General features: G+C 50.5%; 1 protein-coding gene across 12 annotated transcripts in view; it reads left to right on the top strand.

The window, feature by feature from the left end:
- The window catches only part of Prkag2 (protein kinase AMP-activated non-catalytic subunit gamma 2), a 240,127-nt gene that overhangs the window by 41,961 nt on the left and 176,601 nt on the right, over positions 1–21,565 (top strand). The window contains exon 1 of one of the 12 annotated variants that reach the window (XM_063250773.1): positions 2,646–3,090. The exons of 9 other annotated variants lie outside the window; for them this stretch is intronic. In XM_063250773.1, the coding sequence (XP_063106843.1) occupies positions 2,955–3,090 (136 nt within the window). In that variant the 5' untranslated portion in view covers positions 2,646–2,954. Of the gene's footprint in view, positions 1–2,645; positions 3,091–21,565 lie in introns of those variants that run through there. 2 more of the 12 variants (XM_063250774.1, XM_063250767.1) reach the window with 2 other exon arrangements.

Here is a 21,565-nt window from a genome sequence, read left to right as displayed (position 1 = left end):
CTGAGTCACCTCAGCTTCCTTATTGATCATGTAGCCCTGTACTTATTTACCTGCTTTGCAGACTGAAATAGCCCATGCGAGGTGCTTGGCATTAGAGATGCGCTCAGACACCCATTTGTGGAAAGAGGCTGGGAGCATCATACAGGGGCTGGGGAGGGGCCTAGGGAGTGCATGGGACTTTCCAAGAATGGAGATCTGCAGAGGCTCAGAGTCTTCCTGGGATCCCAGGGGCCCCTTCAGCCTCTGCTTGAGAAGGGTGACTGTAGCCAGGGCCTTCCGGGCTATGTCCCACACTGACGAGGTGCTTGCTGGGCAGTGCGGAGCTAGTGAAACTAATTTCTTGGTTCTGCCGTTTGACAAGGCTTTACTAGTCTCTTCCATCTTCTGGGTTTTGTCTTTCGAGAGAGCTGACTTCTACCTTCTAAGGAGAGAAGCTGAGCAAGCTAAGAACCGGAAGGGGAAACACAGAGCACCTAACCATAATGGAGTCTTTCGGAGCAGCTTAACGCTGGTGAAGCTAGTAAACCTCTTTGGGGTTAGAAGTAAGCTGGCCAGTTTATGCTCCTCGGTCGCTAGTGAGCAGCACCAGGACCAGAGACACGGACTTGCTGGCTGTCGGAACCGCAGAAAGTCCCTCTTGGATGCCCATCTCTGAGTGCAGCAAGCCTCCAAATCCTTTGGGTCGTAGCACCCATTTCCCTGGCATTTCCAGCTTTTCTAAGCAGAACCAATTAGGCTTTTTTCTCTCAGGCTTGTTTGTATGCTTTGGAATACAGCACACAGAAAATAAAACAAGCCCAGCTTCCCTGCAAAGTTAACTCAGAACCAACAGTGGAAAATATTGAGTTTGGCTGGACCTCAGGCTGGCCACTTGCGCATCTAGGCCCAGGGGACTGGCCGCACTCACCGGCTTTTTGCTAAGCCCGGCATTTACACCAGCATTACCCTCTGCTTCCAGAATAATCCTGCACATCCCAAGCTGATGCTTATTTTTGTCCAAATGCTTGTTCAACCATTACCCCAACAGCAGCCCTGGGAGGTGCACAGACTGAGCATTTCTACCCGGTTTGTTTTTGAAGAGAAAGGACTGAGGCTAGGAGAAATGATGGAGTGGTGGCCCAGACCTGGGCTGTGGTCACAGAGTGTTAGTGCTTGGGTCTGGAAAGGACCTTGAGGTAATCCTGTGCCCAGGCTACTGACCAAAAAAAGACGAATATAGGGGGCTCCAGTTTTGAGCGACATTCTTAGGCAATCAGGTATTTGTGGCAGCCAGAATGGGGGCCAAGCCTCAGTGTGCCTGGTTCCTAAAGAAATCTCGCCCCTGTCCCTCACCCCTCCAGACTGACCAACAGAGGAACAGAACTACCTGTTATTCTCCTGGGCTAAAAGTATCCTTAGGAAAAGCCACAAAATTCCAATCCCATTAGAAGTCCCATAGTGGTCTTCCTGCCCTTGAACTTCGGTAGACACCAATGCAATGCTATTTTGCTACCTCTCTGTGCAGCCTTCCTTACCTTTCATGGCCACCATCTACCTGGATGACAAATTTGCCAACTGAAACTTATCTTTTATGTGACAGCATCTCAGACAAATCCTCTTCCACTTAAATACTTTACTTTTGAAACCATTCCTCCATTGCTGAGAAGCTCAAAGTCATCAGCAAGTTTAATTTAACGATGAACATTGCAGGGTCCTGAAACGGAGACCCCCAACTTTCTCCTTCAGGACTCCATTCCATTTTTTTCCTAGCCAGCTTGCTTCTTAGAGCATTGTTGGAAAGGTACCCAGAATTTGTTTTAATCTGGACAGGAAGATACAGAAATTCCTGGGAGAAAATAAGAAATTTATTCTACTCACAGGTCCTGGAGGCAGGTGGCAGAGTGGGGCACACAGGGCTGCAAAGGGCAGTGCCAGGAGCTGGCGGGGGGTTGACGAAGCCCGGAGAAACAGCGGGAGTGAAGCTTCCCGTGGGAAGGACAAGTGAGGCAGGATGAGCAGGCTCGAGACCAGACAGTCTGAACAGTGCTGATGTGCTCTGGGTATCGGCAAAGTCTCTACTTGTGTGGTCCCTGCTCTGGGATGATTAGGGCCCAGGAAAGTGGCCCATGGTATGACAGAGGAGGTGGGGGTGGGAGTGAGGCTCTGGGTCTGTGGTTTGCACCAGAAGAAACAAGCTCACAGGTGCATCGTGTTCTCTCTCTAGGAATCGGTTGGTGGGGGGAGGGACAGTCCCTCCAGGTTTAGCAAGGTCCCAGATATCAAAGCATCAGAATAAAAGGCAAGCTTAATACCTGTGGAGGCCATGCTGCCTCCTGGGGGTCTGTGGGTTGTCTGCTTGGAGCTGGGCAGCCAGATATTAATGGGGCTTCCACCAGAAGAGCCTTGCAGGACACCGTAGCCACCATTATGACAGAAAAAGACTGAGTGCTTTATACTCCAAGGACAGGGTATTCCAAGGGGTTTAGGTCTCAGAGGTCCACCAGCCTTGGATGAGTTAGGTGAGGACAGTGTGGGGGGCTGTGGCCAGAGGACTTGGAGCCCAGATGCCTCAGCTGCTGCATCATTGGCCTGGGCTCCTGCCTGTCTCTAACCTACCCCTGCTGCCTGTGTTTGTAAAGCTCGGCTCAGCCCTCCCTCCTGCTGCTGCCTGTGCTACGCTAAGGCAGGCCCGACACAGGTGGTAATGACAGTTTGCTGCAGTCCCATCAGCCAGGGGATCTGCCCAGGCTCTGCCTGCGTTTGGAACAACAAACCAGCTCCAGCCAACCGGACTGTCGCTGCGCTGTTTCAGGCCAGCTCATGCTGTCTGCCAGCCGCTTGTTGCGCTGCTTTGGGGACTGGGAACACGCCCAGCCCCGGTCCCCATCTGTTGCAGACGTGCAGTGGCAGTGGCTCCAGAGAGCAGCCAAACCCTAGAAATTGCCTGTGCTGAGGGGTTGGGAAACCCCTCTCGGATGGGTCCTTGGAGGCAGGCAGCCGGATTTGTCAGAGCCGAGAGAGCTGCGTGTCTCCTGTCACTTGCGTCCCGTGCATCCGGCATCTCAGAGCCCCGCATCCGGGAAGAGGAGACCTCGGGACCCGTGGGGCTGAGTAAGCAGACTTTCCCAGCTGGATTCTAGATGCATGGTGATCGATCGTAGGTCCCGTGTGTGACTGTTTCCTCTAATGATGCTTTGTCTCTTCTGTACGCAAGACTGATGCTGAATTGTGGCTTTGTTCCCCAGCAGCCCCTTGTTAAATTAAATACCCCAGGCTGAACACAGTTCCTTCTTGCCTTTAGAGCTATGTGTTTCCTCCTTATATAACTTTTTCTTGGGGACTTACAGAGAATAGCTAGTGAAGGCAGTGTGTGGGGGTATGTTCACCTGTTCTGCAGAACTGCCTCCTCCCCCATCAGGCTGTGGGGCTGGGGGGCGGCACAGGGTCCTGAACTCGGTGTCTTCTCGCCTCTTCTCTCTCCCTTTCTTAAAGTTTCCTCTGCAAAGCCGAAATCTCACCAGTGTTGGCCTTCTACCTCTCCTGCTCTTTTCCTGAGTCATCATTCATTCACTTAGACTCAGATGGAAAATGCTGGGGATGATGTGGGGGACTCTGGGATCTGGCCTGCAGGGTCCCCTGGGGCTTACTTGCCCAGAGACACAGTGGCCAGTAGGCTGGTCTCCTGCTGGAAAGCGGTGCTCTCAAAAGCTTACTTGTTGCTTGTTTAACTTGTGGAGAAGACATGGAAGAAGCAGAAATGGGAGAAGAAGGCAGAGAAGGTGTGGGTAGGCTTCCATTCAGTGGTGGGAGCAAGAGAGCAGGGGCTGAGAACTGGGGTCCTAACCATCTGGGCCTCCGCAGTGCACAAGCTGGGATACGGGCCGGGCAGACCTGTCCAGGTGTGTCCTCTCTGGACACTGATGCTGGGCCCCTGGAACAGGCCACTGTCATTTGGTTTGTTTGTTATTGACTTACAGTCCCTGTCCCCAAGCCATCCAAGCTATGCCTGGAGAGAACTCCAGCACAGTCTTGCTCCTTAGTCCTAGGGACTAGCATAGCCCAGTGGGGACTATCAGAGGACCAGGAAGCTTGAAACTGCCCTCTGAATTTACAATCCAGATGGGGAGAAAAGATGATATTGTACAATTTAAGAATCATAAGCTGGTAGCAAGTGGAGCACAGACTGGTATTATAGACCATAAATGCCAGAGCAATTGGGCCAGGCCTTCGTAGAAGAGGCCCAGGTTCTGCAGGTGCCCGCCAGGCCAGTGGCTACACCAGGACACAGGCAGAGGCTGGCAGGAGGGCAGAGGGGCTCTAAGCATGAGTATAAGAGGACCTCAGGTGCTACTGGGTGTGCACAGGCAAGACTAATACACGAGAGAGAAAGAGGAGGGGCCCATGAACTTCCTAGAGATACAACAGACAAAGGTAATGGGCTGAGTTGGGGTCCTGGGCCCACAAACCCCTGGGCCAGGCTCGGAATGGTTTGCTTTACTGACTCAGAGATGTCACTTAACTTCCCAGCTGCCCCTCTACTTGCATGGAGACATCCAAGGAGTACAGGAGTCAAGGAAGGGACACTTTTGTTGGTTTAGTTTTGTTGTGGTCCAACATTAGGCTTTGAGAGAAAAGCAAACTGCTTTTATAGAAGAGGAAACTGAGGGTTAGAAGGTAAAATTTTCTCAGTGAACATAGTGGGAAATCTAGAGTATTAAGGTACTTAATCTGGCTGGCATGGGTCCCTGAAAATGCATAGCATCTTGCAGCTCAGCTGGTAATGGATGGAATTTTCCTTCAAACTATAGATCTTTTTCTTTTCTTTAAAAATGTCAAGTCTCTTGTGTGTTAATCTGAGTTAATGGAGGTATATTACTACTTCTTCTTCTTTCTCTTCCTCTTCTTTTTCTTCCTCTTCCTCCTCCTCCTCCTTCTTCTTCTGTACCAGGAACGATCTCCCACTTGCCAGGCAGGTGCTGTGCTGCTAAGCTACCTCTCCAGCCCAATACATGTATAATTTCCTCATGTGCATTATTTTGTATGAGGTTGTGTTTGGTTCTTTCTTCCAGATCAATTCAGTTGGCAACTCGAGCAGTCAGCTAGAGTCCTCACTTTTTAAAGGGTTCATCTCCTTTTCCCCCATCACCTCTTAAACTGCTATGAGTGGTTGTATTTCATATTTCGGTAAACACTTCTTGACTACCTATGTAGTAGGCACCGGGCTCCAGCCTTGATAATCTCATGCATGTTAATCTTTCCATTCTTGTGACAGTTCTAGGAAGTTTTGTCTTCCACGAGGCAACTGGAACTCTCGAAACTTGAAAGATTTGCCTGAGATTGCACAGCCAGGAATGGTAGGGCGGAGTTCAAACCCAGACCCTGACCACTGCACAGACATCCCTGTGACTGCTCTGGGCGGGCCTCAATGTCTGATATCAAAAATGCACATTGCTCTTCTCATGGTCAGCGTAGTGTCATTAATAAGTATGGGAAGGCCCTCGAGTGTGGACAGGCTTGTCTCCAACTCTTGGCATTCTGGTAGTGGAGAACATCAACACATCAACTCTCCATGCTTTCTAGCAGTACCTGAGCAGGAGTTCTTGCAACACCCACGACCTAGGACTGAGAGCTCCGAAAGGGGTTGACATGGAGACTGTGACACTCAAAGCTCAAATCTGAGTTGAGAAAATAGTGTAACTGAGTCATTAACCCTCAAGGCCTGACAACTTGACTATGTTCCCTCATGACCTAGCACCCTTTGGCTGGGGACGTGGGACTGTGTGTTGTAAATGTCACAATAGCTGGGGGCCACGTGCAAGTTATTTCATTTTCCTGAACCTCTTTTCTCTCTTAAAAATAGAGACAACAGTCCCTGCCTTACAACTTGATGCAAAAATCAGTTCACCAGCAGCCATTCTGGCACAAGATAGATGCTCAGTAAGCCGTAGGCCTCACTCTTTAGCCAACTGTTCAGACTGACATGGCCCCTGGGAGTTCAGCAGAGCCTGGCAAACACCTTCCACAGCAATGCCTTAAATGGGTTCAGTTCTCTGCGAATTATCTGGGTCTTTCCACCTCGATTACCTATCAGCAGTTCAGATGAGGCTTTGGGCTCCAGGGTCCCTTTAGTTCTTGACCCTGCAGCCCACCTGTTTCCCAGGGGTCATTCCTCTTAGTCCACCTGTCCCATGGTCACATCAGTTTCACCGGTCTACACACACAATGCTACCCCATTGTGTTTCTGCTTCTCTGACCTTCTCCTAAAGGCCACAGTGGCTTTTCATGTCATAATCTTTCTTGGATCATAAATTCCCTTCTTGATTCCCTTTGGCATGTCTACCCCCAAGTTATATTTTGGGGAGTCATAGAGAGAGACCAGGAGAAAAACAAAGCCAGGCTTGGGTTTCTGTTTGGATTTTCCTTTGCAGGCGAGGTACGTGGTGGCATTTTATTGTCTAATGTCTGCTCAGAAGGGAGACAGCCATCTGCCTGGTAATCATGGCCTTAGCTTGTCAGGCACTGTAAAGCAAGTGCCTCGCTGGGCAAATTCCAGTAAATAAGACACCAGACCCTCGGAGGCTGTGGGACAGGAGCCACTCCTGGGGTGCCCTCCCTTAAAGTCTTCCCTGGCCAGCTCTGGCAGGAAACGAGGAGTTTTCCGAGGAGGATTCTCAGGTATCTGCCACCTCTAGTAAAGAGTGACTTGGTTTGAGCCCCCCCCCCCCCCCCGTCCCAGGATTAGCTTTCCCATTAAGGAATCTGCATGGCTGATGGAGGAGAGTTTGCGTCTTCATATGGAGCAGGAATGGCACGTTTTCAGCCCTGGGAGACCAATGTGAGAAGTCAGCTTCCTATAGTGAGGGCAAGTGGGAGACCTGGGATGTAGGTGCCCTCCAAAAAAACCAGGCATAGCATCGTGACGGCCAGGATTTGGGGCAGAGACCTGTCCAGTTCCTGTCACAGAGTGCAGAGAGCATCGCCAGGATCCTAGCTACTGATTCTGTGCCCATCTAGCAGTGGGGGCGGGTGGTCAGTGGGAAAGGGCCACTCTGGGCTGAAGATTCATGCCTTTTGCCTAGAGTCTTCTACCTCTGATGGGATCCGCCTTTTGTGTCGGGCCAGGACCTGAGCCCATCATTTCCCAGGACCCAGCCAAGCCTGGCTCTGAGCTGGCTGCAGGCATCTGTCACCACCCACACGCTCTGAGTCATCCCACACTTATCTGCTCAAATCATACAGCCTTGAAATGCACTTACCAGTTGGTCTTCCAGCGTGTGCTCCAGGGGGTGGCTTGGAAGGAGGGATGGGCTGGGGGAGGTGAAGGAGGGAAGGCGGGGCACTGAGAAGAAGTGGTGCTGCAAGCCTTGGCCTGGCAGGGGCCTGACAATTCCTCTGCTCTGCTCCAGATCTCTGAGGGTTGTGTTGGGGGGCTCTTCTCAGCCCCTCAGGGTCACCAGCTGCCTCCCAGCAGCTCTCTATGGCCACCTGGAATCAGAGCACTGGGCCAGGTCACCGTCTAGGGCTGCATTTCCAGGGGCTCTGTTTTTTCTCTTTATTTTTCCTCTTCCCTACCAGCGCCCTCCTCATTCTACAAGCACTGCTCCCTGGCTGTCTCCCAAGTAGGAGGAAAGATATCAGCAGCAGACCAGATCCCAAGTGTCCAAGGGCACTTCTCACCTGTACCAGATGATCTCTGATCCCTCCGTCCTTGTCCCCAAGCCCACTTTCAGGGCTCTAAGGGATGTCTGTGTGGGAGAGGAGCCTTCTCTTCCCTCTTTCCCACATGTCTAGAGAAGATTATCATGGACCTTCTTGTCCAGCAGTTCCCACTGGATCAACTTCTCCAGTTCCACTCCTGAAGACAGATAAGGAAATTGTTGTACAATTGCTGAAAACTCCAAGGAGTATGTTTGGATATATGCAGATGCCTAGGTACGGTGGTAAATCCAGACCAGTCTGAGAGCTACCAGTCACCACAGCTGAATGCTTACTGTCCAAAACTAACATGCAGCACGATCAGGTGCATTGGACAATGAAAGAAGCCAGAAAATCACTCAGGCCCTATCCCTGGAAGTCCGCTAAGGTCTCAGCTCCCACCCCTCTGACCAGGACTGGAACACATGTTCACAGATCTCGGTAAGAATTCCAGATCTGTGAACAGGAGGTCAGCAGAGACTGTCAACATTCCTCCCACTTAAATATTCACTGTCCTCTGGGGGTTGGTGGTCCTCGTACTGCTGACTGGGCTAGAAGGAAAGGGACTGACTTCCAGGGAGAAGGCAGTGAGGGAACCATCACACCTTCAGCATATCCTGTGACCTAACAATAAGACTAGGACCCCCACTACCATGGTACCCAAACTGGCCTCATCCAAGAACTTTTTCGTGTTTGACCATCTCTACCTGTCTTAGTTACTTCCCTCATTGCTGGGCAAATTCCCAACACCCACATCTTAAGGGAGGAAAGGTTTGCTACTGCTCATGTTTTAGTGCAGTCAGGCAGCTTCAAGGCAGGACAGCATGGCAGTGGGGCCTGGCGGAGGAGGGCTGCTCACCGCATGGCAGACAGAAAGCAGAGTGCAGGGAGGAGCTGGGAAGGCAGATCAATCCTTCCAGGCAAGCCACCCCTTCTGGTTTTTGTTTTTTGTTTTATGGTATTGGGAATCGAACCCAGTACCTCATGCTTGCCAGGCAGTCGTGCCTCTGAGCTACATCCCCGGCACCTACTGACCCCTACTGATCAGATACTACCTTCTAAGAGCAAGTCAGCTATAAGCCCCATAACCCAGTCATCTCCCAAAAACCTACCTGTGAGTGCATGAAGCTCTTGGGGGACATCTAAATCGAAACCTTCTCATCCCCATCTAAATTTACCTCAACTCTGAGGCCTTGAGGGTCTTCTGAGATTAACCTAATACCTGTCAGTTCAGAGGTGGGTTCAGTGTGACGAGTTCTGGGTTACTTTGGATCATTACCTTGACCAGTAAGAGGCAACTGGAGTGCCACATAATTACGTGAGTCTGTCACACTTCCCATCTACCAAGTCAGCCTTCCTAGTTCTGTAATACCTGTGCCTGCCTGCAAACTGGGTTCTGGAAGGGAAGGGGAAAGAAAGGGACAAAACTCTGCTCTCTCTGATTGAAGGAACAAGCTGTGGTAGGAGAATTTTGCTGGATGATAAAATGCACCTCTCACAGTCCAGCTGCTTTCTGAAAATTCTATTCTTACTGCATAAAAGAAGCATGTGACATCACCGATCAGAATGGTAGACACTGCCCCGTATTTCTGCAGATTGCTGACTTTTCTTTCCTCTACCCCATGCATGTGTTGATGGCTAAGTGGTCACTTTCCGGCCAGTTTTATGGAGGTATAATTTGCATACAATAATATGTTCCCATGATTTTTAAATAGACAGTTCAGGGAGTTGTGATGAATGTGTACAGTCATGTGACCACCACCACATCATGATATAGAACACCTTCATCACCCCCAAAAGTCCCCTTGTCCCTTTGTAGTCAGTCCCCTCCTCTACCTCCACCTGAAGACCCCTGAGGCTGGTTGGGGTCTGCAGTTCATCTCTGTGTACCTGATACACAGCTGGACCCCCGACACTAACATGGATCCCCAGTGGATGTGTAAATGAACAAGCACATCAGTAGCCCTAACGTATTTTTTTAAGTCCCCCCACGGCTCCTCTGTTTCCTCCCAGTCATCCTAAGCTTTGAAGGAGCATTTGTTAATCACTTTATTTAGCATCTCCTGGTACCAGCCTTCCTGATCAGCGTTAGATAATCAGTGTAATGGGAGATGATAAGACTCCAGCGGGAGCAGCCTTGCTGTTTGTTCCCTTGCCTGGCAATCACAGGCAAATGTGCGATTTCTTCTGCACCCTGAGAAAGACAGAAAACCACAAGATCCTTCACTGTACTGTTTGTTCCCACTCTCCATCAATCACCAACCTCCATCTCCTTCCCTTCCTCCCTCCCTCCCTCCCTTCCTTCCTTCCTTCCTTTCTTTCCTTCCTTCTCTTCCTCCTTCTCATCTTTCTTTCATTCTTTCTGTAAAAAATAAGATCAGCACTTGAAGAATTTAAAAACTCGCCAAAAAGTTTCTCAAAAAGTACAGGGACATCTTTGCCCCTCACTTGGTACCAAGCGTTCCTTGTGCGCCCTCAATCTGCCTCCCGAAACTTAATCCCAACTGCTTTATTCCTGTGAATTCGAGCATCCCACCCACAGTGATGATGTGACCAACTAATCCACCACCTATAAAAATGCCTTCCCCAACACTAGCTTTGTGCGTGTAGCACATCTCTATACTCATCTTACTACCAAATAATGTAGGAAATATTTTTGAAAAGAGTTACTTTGACAGGGCACAGTGGTGTATGTTTGGATGAGTCTCTCCAGGTATTCAGGTATGGTTGAATCTACCTCTCTAATCAAAGCTCTGAGAGAGAAGAGTCTATCATTTAACCCTGTAGACCTAGTCGTAATAGCATCTTGCTCCTAAAACCAGCCCAGCATTTTAAGTTAATAACTGGCACTTTTCAAATGATTCCTGTGTATCACAGTGATTTTTATATTTTATCTCAGGTATGTTTTTGTTTAAACACTCGTATATTAACTTATTTCCTCTTTTAAAAACTCCTATGAGTCTTCTTTAGAGATCAGAAAACAGAGATAGTTAAATAATTTCACAAGGCACATTCTGGTCACCCACTGCTGCATAACACCCCCAAATGAGAAACATGATTTTGGGTTCTCTCTTGTGTGAGAGGTTACCTGGCGCAACTGAGTGGTTGTCACATGGGACTGCAAATGCTTTTTCTGTCCGATGGTGGCTGCCGCTGGAGCACAGTAAAGCCTCTTTCCTTCTTGTGTCTGGTGCCCAGACTGCTGTAGGGCTCCTCCTGCATGCAGCCGCTCCACATGGCTAGTTTAAACTGGGCATGGTGGCACACACCTGTAATCCCAGCACTTGGGAGATTGAGGCAAGAAGATTGTCGCAAGTTTGAGACCAGCCTGGCCTACAGAGTGAGCCCAAGGCCAGCCTGAACTGCATAGCGAGACCCTGTCTCAAAAAAAAAAAAAAAAAAAAAAAGAAAGAAAGAAAAGAAAAACCTCACATGACCGGCTTAGGTTTCCCTGTAACCCAGGTCCCAGGGATTGTTAACATGATATGGAGACCCTGCAAGGATCCTTATCACCCCGCCTTGGACATCAAGTGAAATTACTTCCACTACAATCCTGTTGTCCCAACAGTCCAACCCAAGCCCAGCTTGACCTCTGCACAGGAGACAGTAGTGTATACAGGAGGAAAAGGCATTCATGGTGGCTGTCTCTGGGCAACCTACTAGTCATGGCCATGTAAACTGGACTTTCTCTACTTTACTGGCAATTTTTAAACTTTGACTCAAGCCATAGGGAGGAGCTGTCATAACCCAGATGGACATACACACCCATTCAAGTTCTAACACTGGTTCTGTTTTATTAAAAATAGCAGCCATTGACTTGAGTTAATTTCACAAAGTCCACGCCTGGACTTTCAGAAACACTGTACCATGAGACTCTACCTTTTGAGATGCTCTGTACTGTGACAAAACACCAAGAACACATAGAACAGATGCAAATTTGAGTCACACGGACACCCTTTCTCACCAGTAGTATTAGTCACTTTTCTGGGATAAAATACCTGACCCCTGCAACTGAAAGGAGGAGAGGGTTATTCTGCTGATGGTTTCAAAGGGTTCAATCCATGGTCAAGCTGGGTCCAAGACCAAAATAATATGGTAGCAAGGTTGGCAGAGGAAGCTCCTCAACTCCCAGCAGCCAGAAAACAGAGAACAGGACAGGACCTGAGGACCTAAATACACTCTTGCAGGTCAGACCCACTGGAGACCCTCCCGTTCCAACCAGCCCCGCCTCCAACAGCACATTCAGCTATGAATGTATCACTAGGTTAATCCACTGGTGAGTGTGCCTCCCCCATGCACCATCCCCTTCAAAAAGCCCCATCTCTGAGTGCAGGAGACTGTTAGGGAACAGTTTAGTCTAAACCGTAACACTAGTCCTGCAAAGTCCAGAAGCCTGACACTGTAATCTGTTGCTAAGGCTATAGGGAAGGAGCCCTTGCTGTTTGCCATGGTGAAGAAAGCAAACTGGCCCAGCCCTGAAGAAGGTGGAGCAGTAATCACCTGAGGTCATGAATGGGTGGCCCTTGAGACAGCGACCACACCAGGAGTGTATCCTGCAGCTGTGTTGATCCTCAGCTTTCCTTGCAGCACTAGTTACCTGTAATAGCCAAAGACTAAAATCAGCCTGTGTATTAGTCAGCTTTTCTGTTGCTGGAATAAAATACCTAACTCCTGAAACTTAAAAGAAAAAGAGGTTTGTTTTGGATGTGGTTTCAGAGGCTTTAGTCCATGCTTGATTGGCTCCAATGCTGTGGTGAAAGGGCCTGGTGAAGGGCAGCTGCTCGCCTCATGGCAGCCAGGAAACAGAGAAAGAGAGGAGCTGGGGACAAGAACTCACCCTTCCAAGCCACGTCTCTAGCGATAGCCACCAACCAGGCCCACCTGCCTCCAAGCAGCACGTGCAGCCACGAACTCATCAGTGGATGGCTTTGCTTATGAGTGCTGTGCCCTCGTGATCCAGTCACCCTCCAAACACAGGAGACTTCAAGGGGACTTTCTAGACCTAAACCATAATGGTAAACATAACCAGCATACCATAATGGTTTAGGTCTAGAAAGCAAGGCATGCTGGTTATGTTTGAGTATTTTACGCAAAGGCATTACCACAGACACCAAACCAATGAACAGAAATCCTCGGGGCTGATATTGGAAGAACTCCGAGGTATGAAAAATGACAAGCACATAAAGCAGCCTTTGTTACCCTTTTGTTTTAGAACACGGGAGCACACTTGATTTGTGTTTGTAAGAAGGCGCCCTCCTAGCTGGATAAGCGACCTCAAGCAAGTTCTTCGAGGCTGTTGCAGGACTGGGCCATGGCTGTTGCAGTGTATACATTGGCAAGAGTTAAAACGGCTCTGAAGCCAGGCAAGATGGTGCACAGCTGTAATCCCAGCACTTAGGAAGCTGAGGCAGAAAGATCACTGTGAGGTTTAGGCCAAACCTGGGCTACGTGGTGAGTTCAAGGCCAGCCTGAACTACATAGCAGGATACTATCTCAAAAATAAATACATACATAAATAAAAAATCAAACAGCTCGGGAAGGATGAAGAGGTGGTAAATGGCCAAGGGAAGAGAGTCAGCTCCATCCAGATAGGAGGCAGTGTTGGGGGCATGCCTCTCAAACTTTGTGATATAAAAGGTCTCTGTATCTTACTTTATTTTTGTTTTTTCCCATAGAGGCCTTACCATTATTATTATTGTTGGCATTGTTATTGTTTAATTTTGAGGCAAGGGCTGAGAATTTAGCTCAGCAACACAAGCGCCTGCCTGGCAAGTGTGAGGTTGTGAGTTTGATTCCTGGTACCAAAAAAAAAATTTTTTTAAGGCAAGGTTTTACTAAATCACTAAGTTGCCCAGGCCAGGCTTGAATTTATGTTCCTCCTGCCTCAGCCTCCCAGAATTCTTGGGATTACAGGAATACATCACTATGTCTGGTTCAGAGGGCCTCTTTAACAGGAGAATAAAAGAACGTGGTATAATGGAGGGCAGCACTCTGGAGGCTGAGACAGGAAGATCATCAAAAATCAAGGAAGAACTAGACTACATAGTGTACTCAAGTCCAGCCTGGACTGCATAGCAAGACCCTGTCTCAAACAAAATAAAATAAAAGGGAGAAAAATCCTTGATGACCTTGACAGTGTGTCCTTGAACTCCAACATGACAAACACCATTTTAGATTTCTATGCAAAATGTTCTTGATTGGAAATAGTCATTGTAAGGGATTCCTGGCTTCCTGTCACCTTGAAAATGGCCTTTATATATGAACCTTGAACCTGTGGCTCATGTGAGCTGGCACTGTGAGAATCACTGTGGCCATGGCAGTATGGCCAGCCCAGCCCATGGTGTGGGTCATTTGGCTGCCAGAGAAGAGGAGCGGAAGAGAAGGGCGAGGCTGAGTCCAGGGCTGCATCCTGGGTGCCTTGGGGGTGAGGCCAGCAATATGGCACCTGTGCGGCAGCCTCTGAAGAGTTCCACTGACCAAGTCCCCACTTCTGCTCTTTTCTCTGGTAGGGCACACAACAGAGAGAGAACTGACCTGCTGTGATCGTTCAGTCCTGTGCTTTAAACCATGATCACAGGACTGTGTGCAAACCCAGAGGGGACCAGGTGTGTGGGAGCTCAGAACATCCTTGCCTAGGACGCCCCCAGACCCCAGCTTTGGATCTCCCAGATCAGCTTGAAAATGGGTTTTAGAAAACATCAGCTTCCTGCAGCTGTCTGGATACATTTCACTCACGCTGGGCACCAGGACCTGGTGTATGGAGCCCCTGGGTGCAGAGTGGAAGTTACCCTGGGGCCTTGTCACCCAGACAAGCCTTTGTGGTCCAGAGGTTTCTGGGACCCACTGGGGCCTCACTCCCCATTTCATGTTGCTGTAATGAAATAGTCAAGGCTGGACGATGAACAGTGTAGGTCTATAGGGGATGGGAAGGCTGTGGGCACGATGCCGCATCTGCTTAATATCTGGCGAGGGCCTTGTGCTGCATCCAGATGTGTGGAGCGTTCTGTGACAAGACGGCAGGTGTATGGGCTCAGCGCTGTCCCCTTCTCCTTATAAAGTTTCCATAGCAGCCGAGGGTTCCCCACCCTCTCTGTGTCACCTAGCCCTGATCTCCTCCTAGGCCCCCTCTGTACCCCATTAACGTATGGATTTGAGGATATTTCTAACACGTGGACTTTGGGGAGTCAGCGATAACCAAGAGGGAGATGGGAAGGGCTGGCACTGTTGGGGGCCTCCCTACCCCGTTCCTCTAGCTCCGGGAGAGTCCTCTGTGCTCCTTCAGTGAGGATTAAACACCCCAGTCTCCTCTAATGGGGCCCAGGTGACAAAGACTGCTGACATTTCTCCAGGAAGCTCCTTCCCAAACCCACCCATGAAACAGTCATGGAGCCCAAGGGGACAAGACATCTCAGAGACCAGGTCTCTGCTCCGTCCTGAGAGATGACTTTCACCCCAGACCCCAGGAGGGGAGAAGCAGGATTTTTTCTTTCTTGACAAATCACAGCTGTGAACAAGCCCCTGTTTTTTGTACCTGACTCCCCACGGGAGCAGCAGCTGGTCCGCAACACCCCTGCTCATCTGGTGTCTTCAGCTTCCCACCCCGGCTCTTCCCTCCCTCTCCTCCTTACGTAACCAGCGCCTCCAGAACAGAATGCGTTTGTTGGCAGCAAAAACAAAAAAACAGAAATCAAAAAACCCTCACAAATTCCCTTGTTTGGATTCATTAGCAGCATGATTTACAGCCTCCAGTCTCCCACCAGGAAACCCAGTCCCTCTGCCCGCCTTGGTCTCCAAGTCACTTGGCCACACAGTGTGCTGTCGTGTGTTCCCCACCCCCGGATGTGCTGGGCTCCAGCTGGTGCTTGGCCTCTGTCCTGAGCGGGAAGGTGGGAGCCCTCGATGTGGCCCCCGTGCCTGGACCTGGCCCCAAGAGGTCAAATCTGCTACTCAGACCTTTGTCCCTGCCTTCCTGGCTGCCCAACCCAGCATGCAGTCAGAGCCTCGGTCTCATTGATCTTGCCTGGAGTGTTGAACCTGGACAGAATCCCACGGCTTCCTGCCCCCCAGCCTGTTGTGTGAACGTGCCTGTCCCCTGCCCTCAGGAAGGGCCTGGGGCTGTGGACACAGGATGACTTAACCCCTCCATCTCCTGTCCCCTAGTGAGCTGGGGACCTCAGACATCTCTTAGGTGCTCCAGGCAGGGCCCCATTGGTCACAGGCACCCTGATGTCTCCTGCAGGGGTGACCAAATGTGGGTGGACTGGGCTGGAGATGGTGATTGGGTGGCAAAGAGAATCAAAGCCACCCCTGCCCACCGGATGCAATTGGTGTTTTTTTTTTTAATTAATAGATTTTTCGGGGGAAGGATGAACGTTTTAAGTTTACAGAATAACTGAGCAGGAAATGTAGCACATCCCCTGTGTCCTCTTTAGTTCCTCCAGCTTCCGGTGTTGGTCACATCTTACATTCGTGTGCTAGGTTGGTATAAGTCCATTAAAGCCCTCGTTGATATCAGGACTCATTTGTGGTGCTGTGCACTCTTTAAGTTTGGGCAGATGTACAATGTCAGAGTCCCCCCATGCACTGACATACAGAACAGTGCCACCACTTACCCTCCTGCTCCTGGCCGCCTCACTCTGGCCAGCGTTTGTACCATTGTTACCCAGAGCTGTCTGTGCCAGGATGTACCCTAATGACCCTGGGGTCCCCATGGGGTATGGGTGGCCAGTTCATCTCCCAGATCTGCCTGGGCTCCATGTCCCTGTGCTGGCCACACTGTGGCCTGGGGACTCCTGTACCCCTGTGCAGAGCGATCACTGACCTCCAATCTGAAGGAGGCCATGCTGGACTCTGAGTTTCTTGGGGCAGCTGCTCATCTTGATGGCATGTCCACAAGGTGAATGGCTCCCCAAGTAGCAAATTCACACAAAGATGACAAATGACAGAGAAGGGTGGCTTAGGAAAAGGGCTGGATAGAGAGCTACCAACAGGACTTACCTGAGAGGCTGTGCTTTGGCTGTCATCCTGACCAATGCTGTCTGTGTGCGCCATGCGGCTGGCTTTGTCTCTGTCCCCACTCTGCAAGGTGTAGCCATTAGTGTCTTATGTCAAGGAATCCGAAGTCCAAATCAGCTAGAAAGAGGCCCCAGCTAAAAATGTGAGACCAGTGATACTATCTGGGTCCCAACTCAAACATGTGACTTTGAGCAACTCACTGGACACTCTTGGCACATCTGTCACCTGACTTGTAACCTAAGGGACCAGGAGGACTTGGAAGACTGTTTCTAAGCGTGACATTCAATGACCGTCTGATGTGCTGGGCATAGAAATCAGAAGTGAGGGGCCTGGAGCAGGCAGGTCAGATGTGGCAGACATGGCTCCATAGGGCCTGGGTGTGGTGTGACTGCCACTCCGGGTGGGGAGATGGCCTGGGGACTCTGGGATTGGCAGGAGCCAAGCTGCCTGGTGACTCAGAGCAGAGAGCCCAAGTCACAGGTCAGGAGAAGAACAAAGAGGGTCGATGGAGGCTGAAGAAGGACAGTACTCACCTCTTCCCACAGTGATTAAGGATGTGAGTGGCGGGTTTTTCACTCTGTGCTTGTCTCTAGGTGCAAAGTACAAACAGGGTCCCGAGGGCACCAGGAGAGGGAAACAGATAACCTTTATCATCGTGCTGATCGCAGGGCATCTTGGGACAGGAGGTCTGCTATTCTCTGTCCCCTGGACTTACTGTCCCAAAGCTCATCTGAGGCCAAATCTTTAGACTCTGTCTCCCATGATGCTGTCAGAAGTGGAGGTGCACTTGGCTGGCATGGTGGTGCAGGCCTGCAGTCCCAGCACTCTGGGAGGCTGAGGTAGGAAGATTAAAAGTTTGAGACCCATTGGGCAAGGTAGTGACTTACTGAGATTCTATCTTGAAATAATTTTTTAAATAAAAGGACAGAGGTATAGCTCCATGTGAGGCCATGGGTTCCATCTTCAGACCAAAAAAGAAGTAGACTATTTATTCTCTCTGTGTGTGCACACATGCATGTGCTTGATTGAGGCATGTTTTCATGAAAACATGTTTCGTGAAACACTGAGATTATTCTGACTTGGTGGTCATGCAATGCAAAGATAGATTTTAGGGTCCAGGGACAGGTTGGGATGATCAGTTTGAAAAGCAGTAACCAAGAGCTGGAGGAAAGCTGGTTCCTGTGGGGTGAATGTGTGGGGTATGGGGAGCACACCTCCTCCCTGCTAGACCAGATGAAGGCCATAGGAAGCTGCAGAGATGCGTGTGGGTGGCCCATAGGAGGCAGCTGTACAGATCATGCAGCTTAGACAATGCTCCTGTGTATCCTGGAGCATCTGTGGCCACTCACCTCTCCCTCCTGGGCTGTGAGCCACCCAAACCCCTGTAGTGTCCACCTGAGTGCCTCGTCAAGGAACCCAGACAAGCAGGAAGAAGATAGAAAGCTTAGTTTGCGTGCATAACTCTCAGGTAGTAGATGCTGGAGTCAACCCTGCTTGGCATAGTTGCCTGTAAGAGGCCACTCTGGGTCTGGGAACACAGGTGGCAGTGTCCCCAGCATCCTACAGCATGACCAATACAGAGTGGGTCAGAGGAGCCACAGCCCTCTGTGTGGCACCCTCAGCCATCGCCCGAGGAGACCTCAGTCCCATTGTGCTTTCGCAGAGCCCAGGTCAGACTCCCACTCTGGCAGCTGCACCCTGCAGCCCCTGGGTGTGTGTGCCCTGAAAGTCACTAATCATCACGCCTTGTGCTTGGTCGAGGCAAAGCAGCTTGCTAATGCCTGAGGAGGGCAGCTCGTGTGTTTGGAGACTCTTAACCAGATCGGAGGCCAGGGTCAAGTGTCAGAGTCTGTTCTGGCTCTCTGGGGGCACCTAGCCCCATTATCTGACCAGGGGGTGTGAGGATGCACACTTGGGGCAGCACCTACATGTGTTCCGTCCTGCCTGATTGTCCTAGCCCTCACTCTGGACTGCAGGCTTACACAGAAAACAGAGGGTCTGGGGGCTAAACGTGCTGTATCCATGTGAGATGCCAGGGGAGAGCCAGGGAAGGACTGGACTCTCCTGACACCTGTGGCTTCAAGGTTCCGTATGGTTAGGGTTTGGGGAGAAGAGTTTAGTGTCTGGTGCTGCTGGTAAGCTAGAGAAGCCGCTGGTGGTACTGAGTTGGTGAGGAATTGGGGGCCATCCTTAAATCCCACTGTGAACCAGTGCCACCCGGTGCGGGTGGCCACAAGGATGAAAAATAGTTTTCTTTTTTCTTTTTTATATCAGGAAGTTTCAGAAACTGCAGTCAGAAAGCACGATGTCCTCTGTAGAAAATAAATCTTCCCGGGAACTTCTCTGAGACTCAAGCTCAGGCTGCCCCTAGTCTGGCCCTGTTTCCCCCCTGTTGCCTGGTTCCAGGAATTCAGGGTTTGTTCCTTATTTTGCTGAGGCTGGTTATATAACACGAGTGTTTCTCAAAGGCTCCAACTGACTATGGCCCTCACAACTCGCTGCCCATCAGCACTGAGAACTGCCTACTTGGTGGATTTTGGTTGAGGGGGTCACACATGGCTTATTCTTCCCACCCGAGGGGCTTGCCAAGGTCATCGCCATAAGAGGCTGTCTGCAAACCACAAAGGCACTGTGGGTTCATCACTGTTAGAATCTACTGTGTCCTTGGCTGCGGGGAATGCAAGGTGGCCCGAGGGGAGGTACAGAAAGACCCCACTTTCTAGAATCTCGCTAAGCGTCTGGTAGGACTCTAACATTTGCACCAATGGACCTGAAGTGGCAGTGGAGAAACAGGTTTGAATTTAAGATGCTGCACAAGGTGAAAGGCAGGACGTAGCCAGGCTGGAAACTCTCACTTTCAAGTCCACGGAGGCTCCTCCCTCCCATGTTTGAGGAAAGGCTCAGTAGTTTGGATTGGACGAAATTGTCCCTGTGGCCAGGTTACAAGGTGGGAAAATGCTTCTGTCCTAAGTCTTGCAGCTTTAAAATATTCCATACCCCCTCGCTCCTCCCACTGTTCCACTCAGGCAGAAAACTGAGTGTGAGCTAAGAGCCATCTTCAGAAAATATCTAGCTAAACCCTGTCATTTGGAAACCAGTGTTCAGACAAGCTCAGGACCTTCGGGTAAACCACAGAGCAGGGCCTGAGCTCCCCCATCCGCTCAGTGCTCAGGCAGCCAGGTCCTTGGACACCGGAGGAAGCAGGGCTCACACGTGCTCAGGAGGGAGCCGGAGTCCCTGGGTCCATTCAGCATGATGAGGTTGAAAGTCATGCTGGGTGCATCCTTTGCTGGTAGGAATCAAGTGGGAATCTAAAACCCCCTGCTTGCATCAAGGTGGGGGCTAAGGACCCCAACACTGGCAGCTATTCTGTTTGTCCTGCGTTTGCACTTTGGTCAGGCCCCCTTCTGAGTTTCCAGCTGCAACAACAGCAAAGTCTCCGAGCCGGAGGATCAGACAGAAAGACCAGTTGTATCCATTCACTGTGCCCTTACCAGGCCCCACTGCCCGAGTTAAACACAATATGGGTCCGTTCCTTCCAGGCCACCCTAGTCATCCAGCCGTGGACATTGTCAGTTGCTTTGGGATACATGGGAGCTTTGGGGAACCTGATTTAAAACTCCAAACTGTGCAAGGCAGGGCTAGACTGAGAACTGACGGTGTTTGGTAGTGGAATCAGCATCTCTACAAAGAAAAGAAAGATAAAATATCCTGAATGGATCCGGATGCAAATCCTGGTCCCTCCTTCAGTCTCCCTGAGGTTGCAGAGCATCCAGGACATGCACTGGGCACTGAGGAGCTACAGGTCTGCCCAGCCTCTACCTCTGAGCTGCTTTTCTGTCCCCGGGAGTCAGCTACCCCAGGGGGAGGTCTGGCATCCTATAATGGAGAGCTCTGAGGAGCAGCTGAGGGCGTCTGGCTCTGGGCATGCAGTCCAAGCCCCTCTGCCCTCGCTATCTCCCTCTGTGGGCTGTGCTGGTATCTCTGCCTTTCTACTACCATGAGCCACTGCAGGACTCTCAGGGCAATGGGGGCGCAAGGACAGCACACTGGGGCCAGACTGCGGGTGACTCGCAACACTGTGGATCCCAACCCAGGGGAGCTTTCAGTGTCCCTTTGGCTTTGCTTGAATTTCTAAGAACAGGAAGGGGGAGGATTATGTGGCTGCTTTTAAGGTCAGCTGATATGGTAGGAATGTCCACAGAGCCAGGACTCTTCTGTTTGGTCCTGGTGTTTCCCTGGCAGGTGAGTTTATCAGTCCAAGTCTGCCTGTCTGCCTCTCTGTCTCTGTCTCTGTCTCTGTCTCTGTCTCTCTCTCACCATCTGCTAGCATTTGATAAGCCCCTTGTCCTGTGGCTTCAAGCCCCCCAGGACACAGCCCCCCAAACCACACCCTTAATCTCCTCACCTCTTCTGCTGGAGAATTTGGCAGAGTTCATGATGGCTGGCTACTTTGGGAGCTATCGTAGCCTGGTCACCCTTCGGGAGCTACTGCAGTCTTGTTTTTGGCAGCATCTAGGCATGTCTGCTCACTGACCAGTGCCCACAGTCCATCAAGGTTGACGGCTGGACAGAAGTTCTGGTTTCTCTTTAAGTGGTGACACCTCCTACCAGCCTTCCCAGAGTACGCTGGGTGACACTTGTCCAGGTTGATCCTCCAGCAGTGCATGGTACCCACTTTACCTCGGCCCCCGGGGGCTTCTGATGTTTGCTGACATGGTGGTGGTGGACAGGCTCACATGGCCCCAAAGTTTTGGGTCTCCCTTAGTCTGGATAGCACATTGGCACCCAAGAAAAGAAAAAGCTATCGGTCCAAGTCTTAAAAACTCTCTTTCTTCAAAGACCCTGATGGTTGGCCCCAGGATGTGGCCCAGAG

The sequence above is a fragment of the Cavia porcellus genome, unplaced genomic scaffold (assembly GCF_034190915.1).
Source record: "Cavia porcellus strain 051 isolate PalLab524CR breed Dunkin Hartley unplaced genomic scaffold, mCavPor4.1 scaffold_6, whole genome shotgun sequence".
Lineage (NCBI taxonomy): Eukaryota > Metazoa > Chordata > Mammalia > Rodentia > Caviidae > Cavia > Cavia porcellus.
This window is presented reverse-complemented; position numbering and strand designations above follow the sequence as displayed.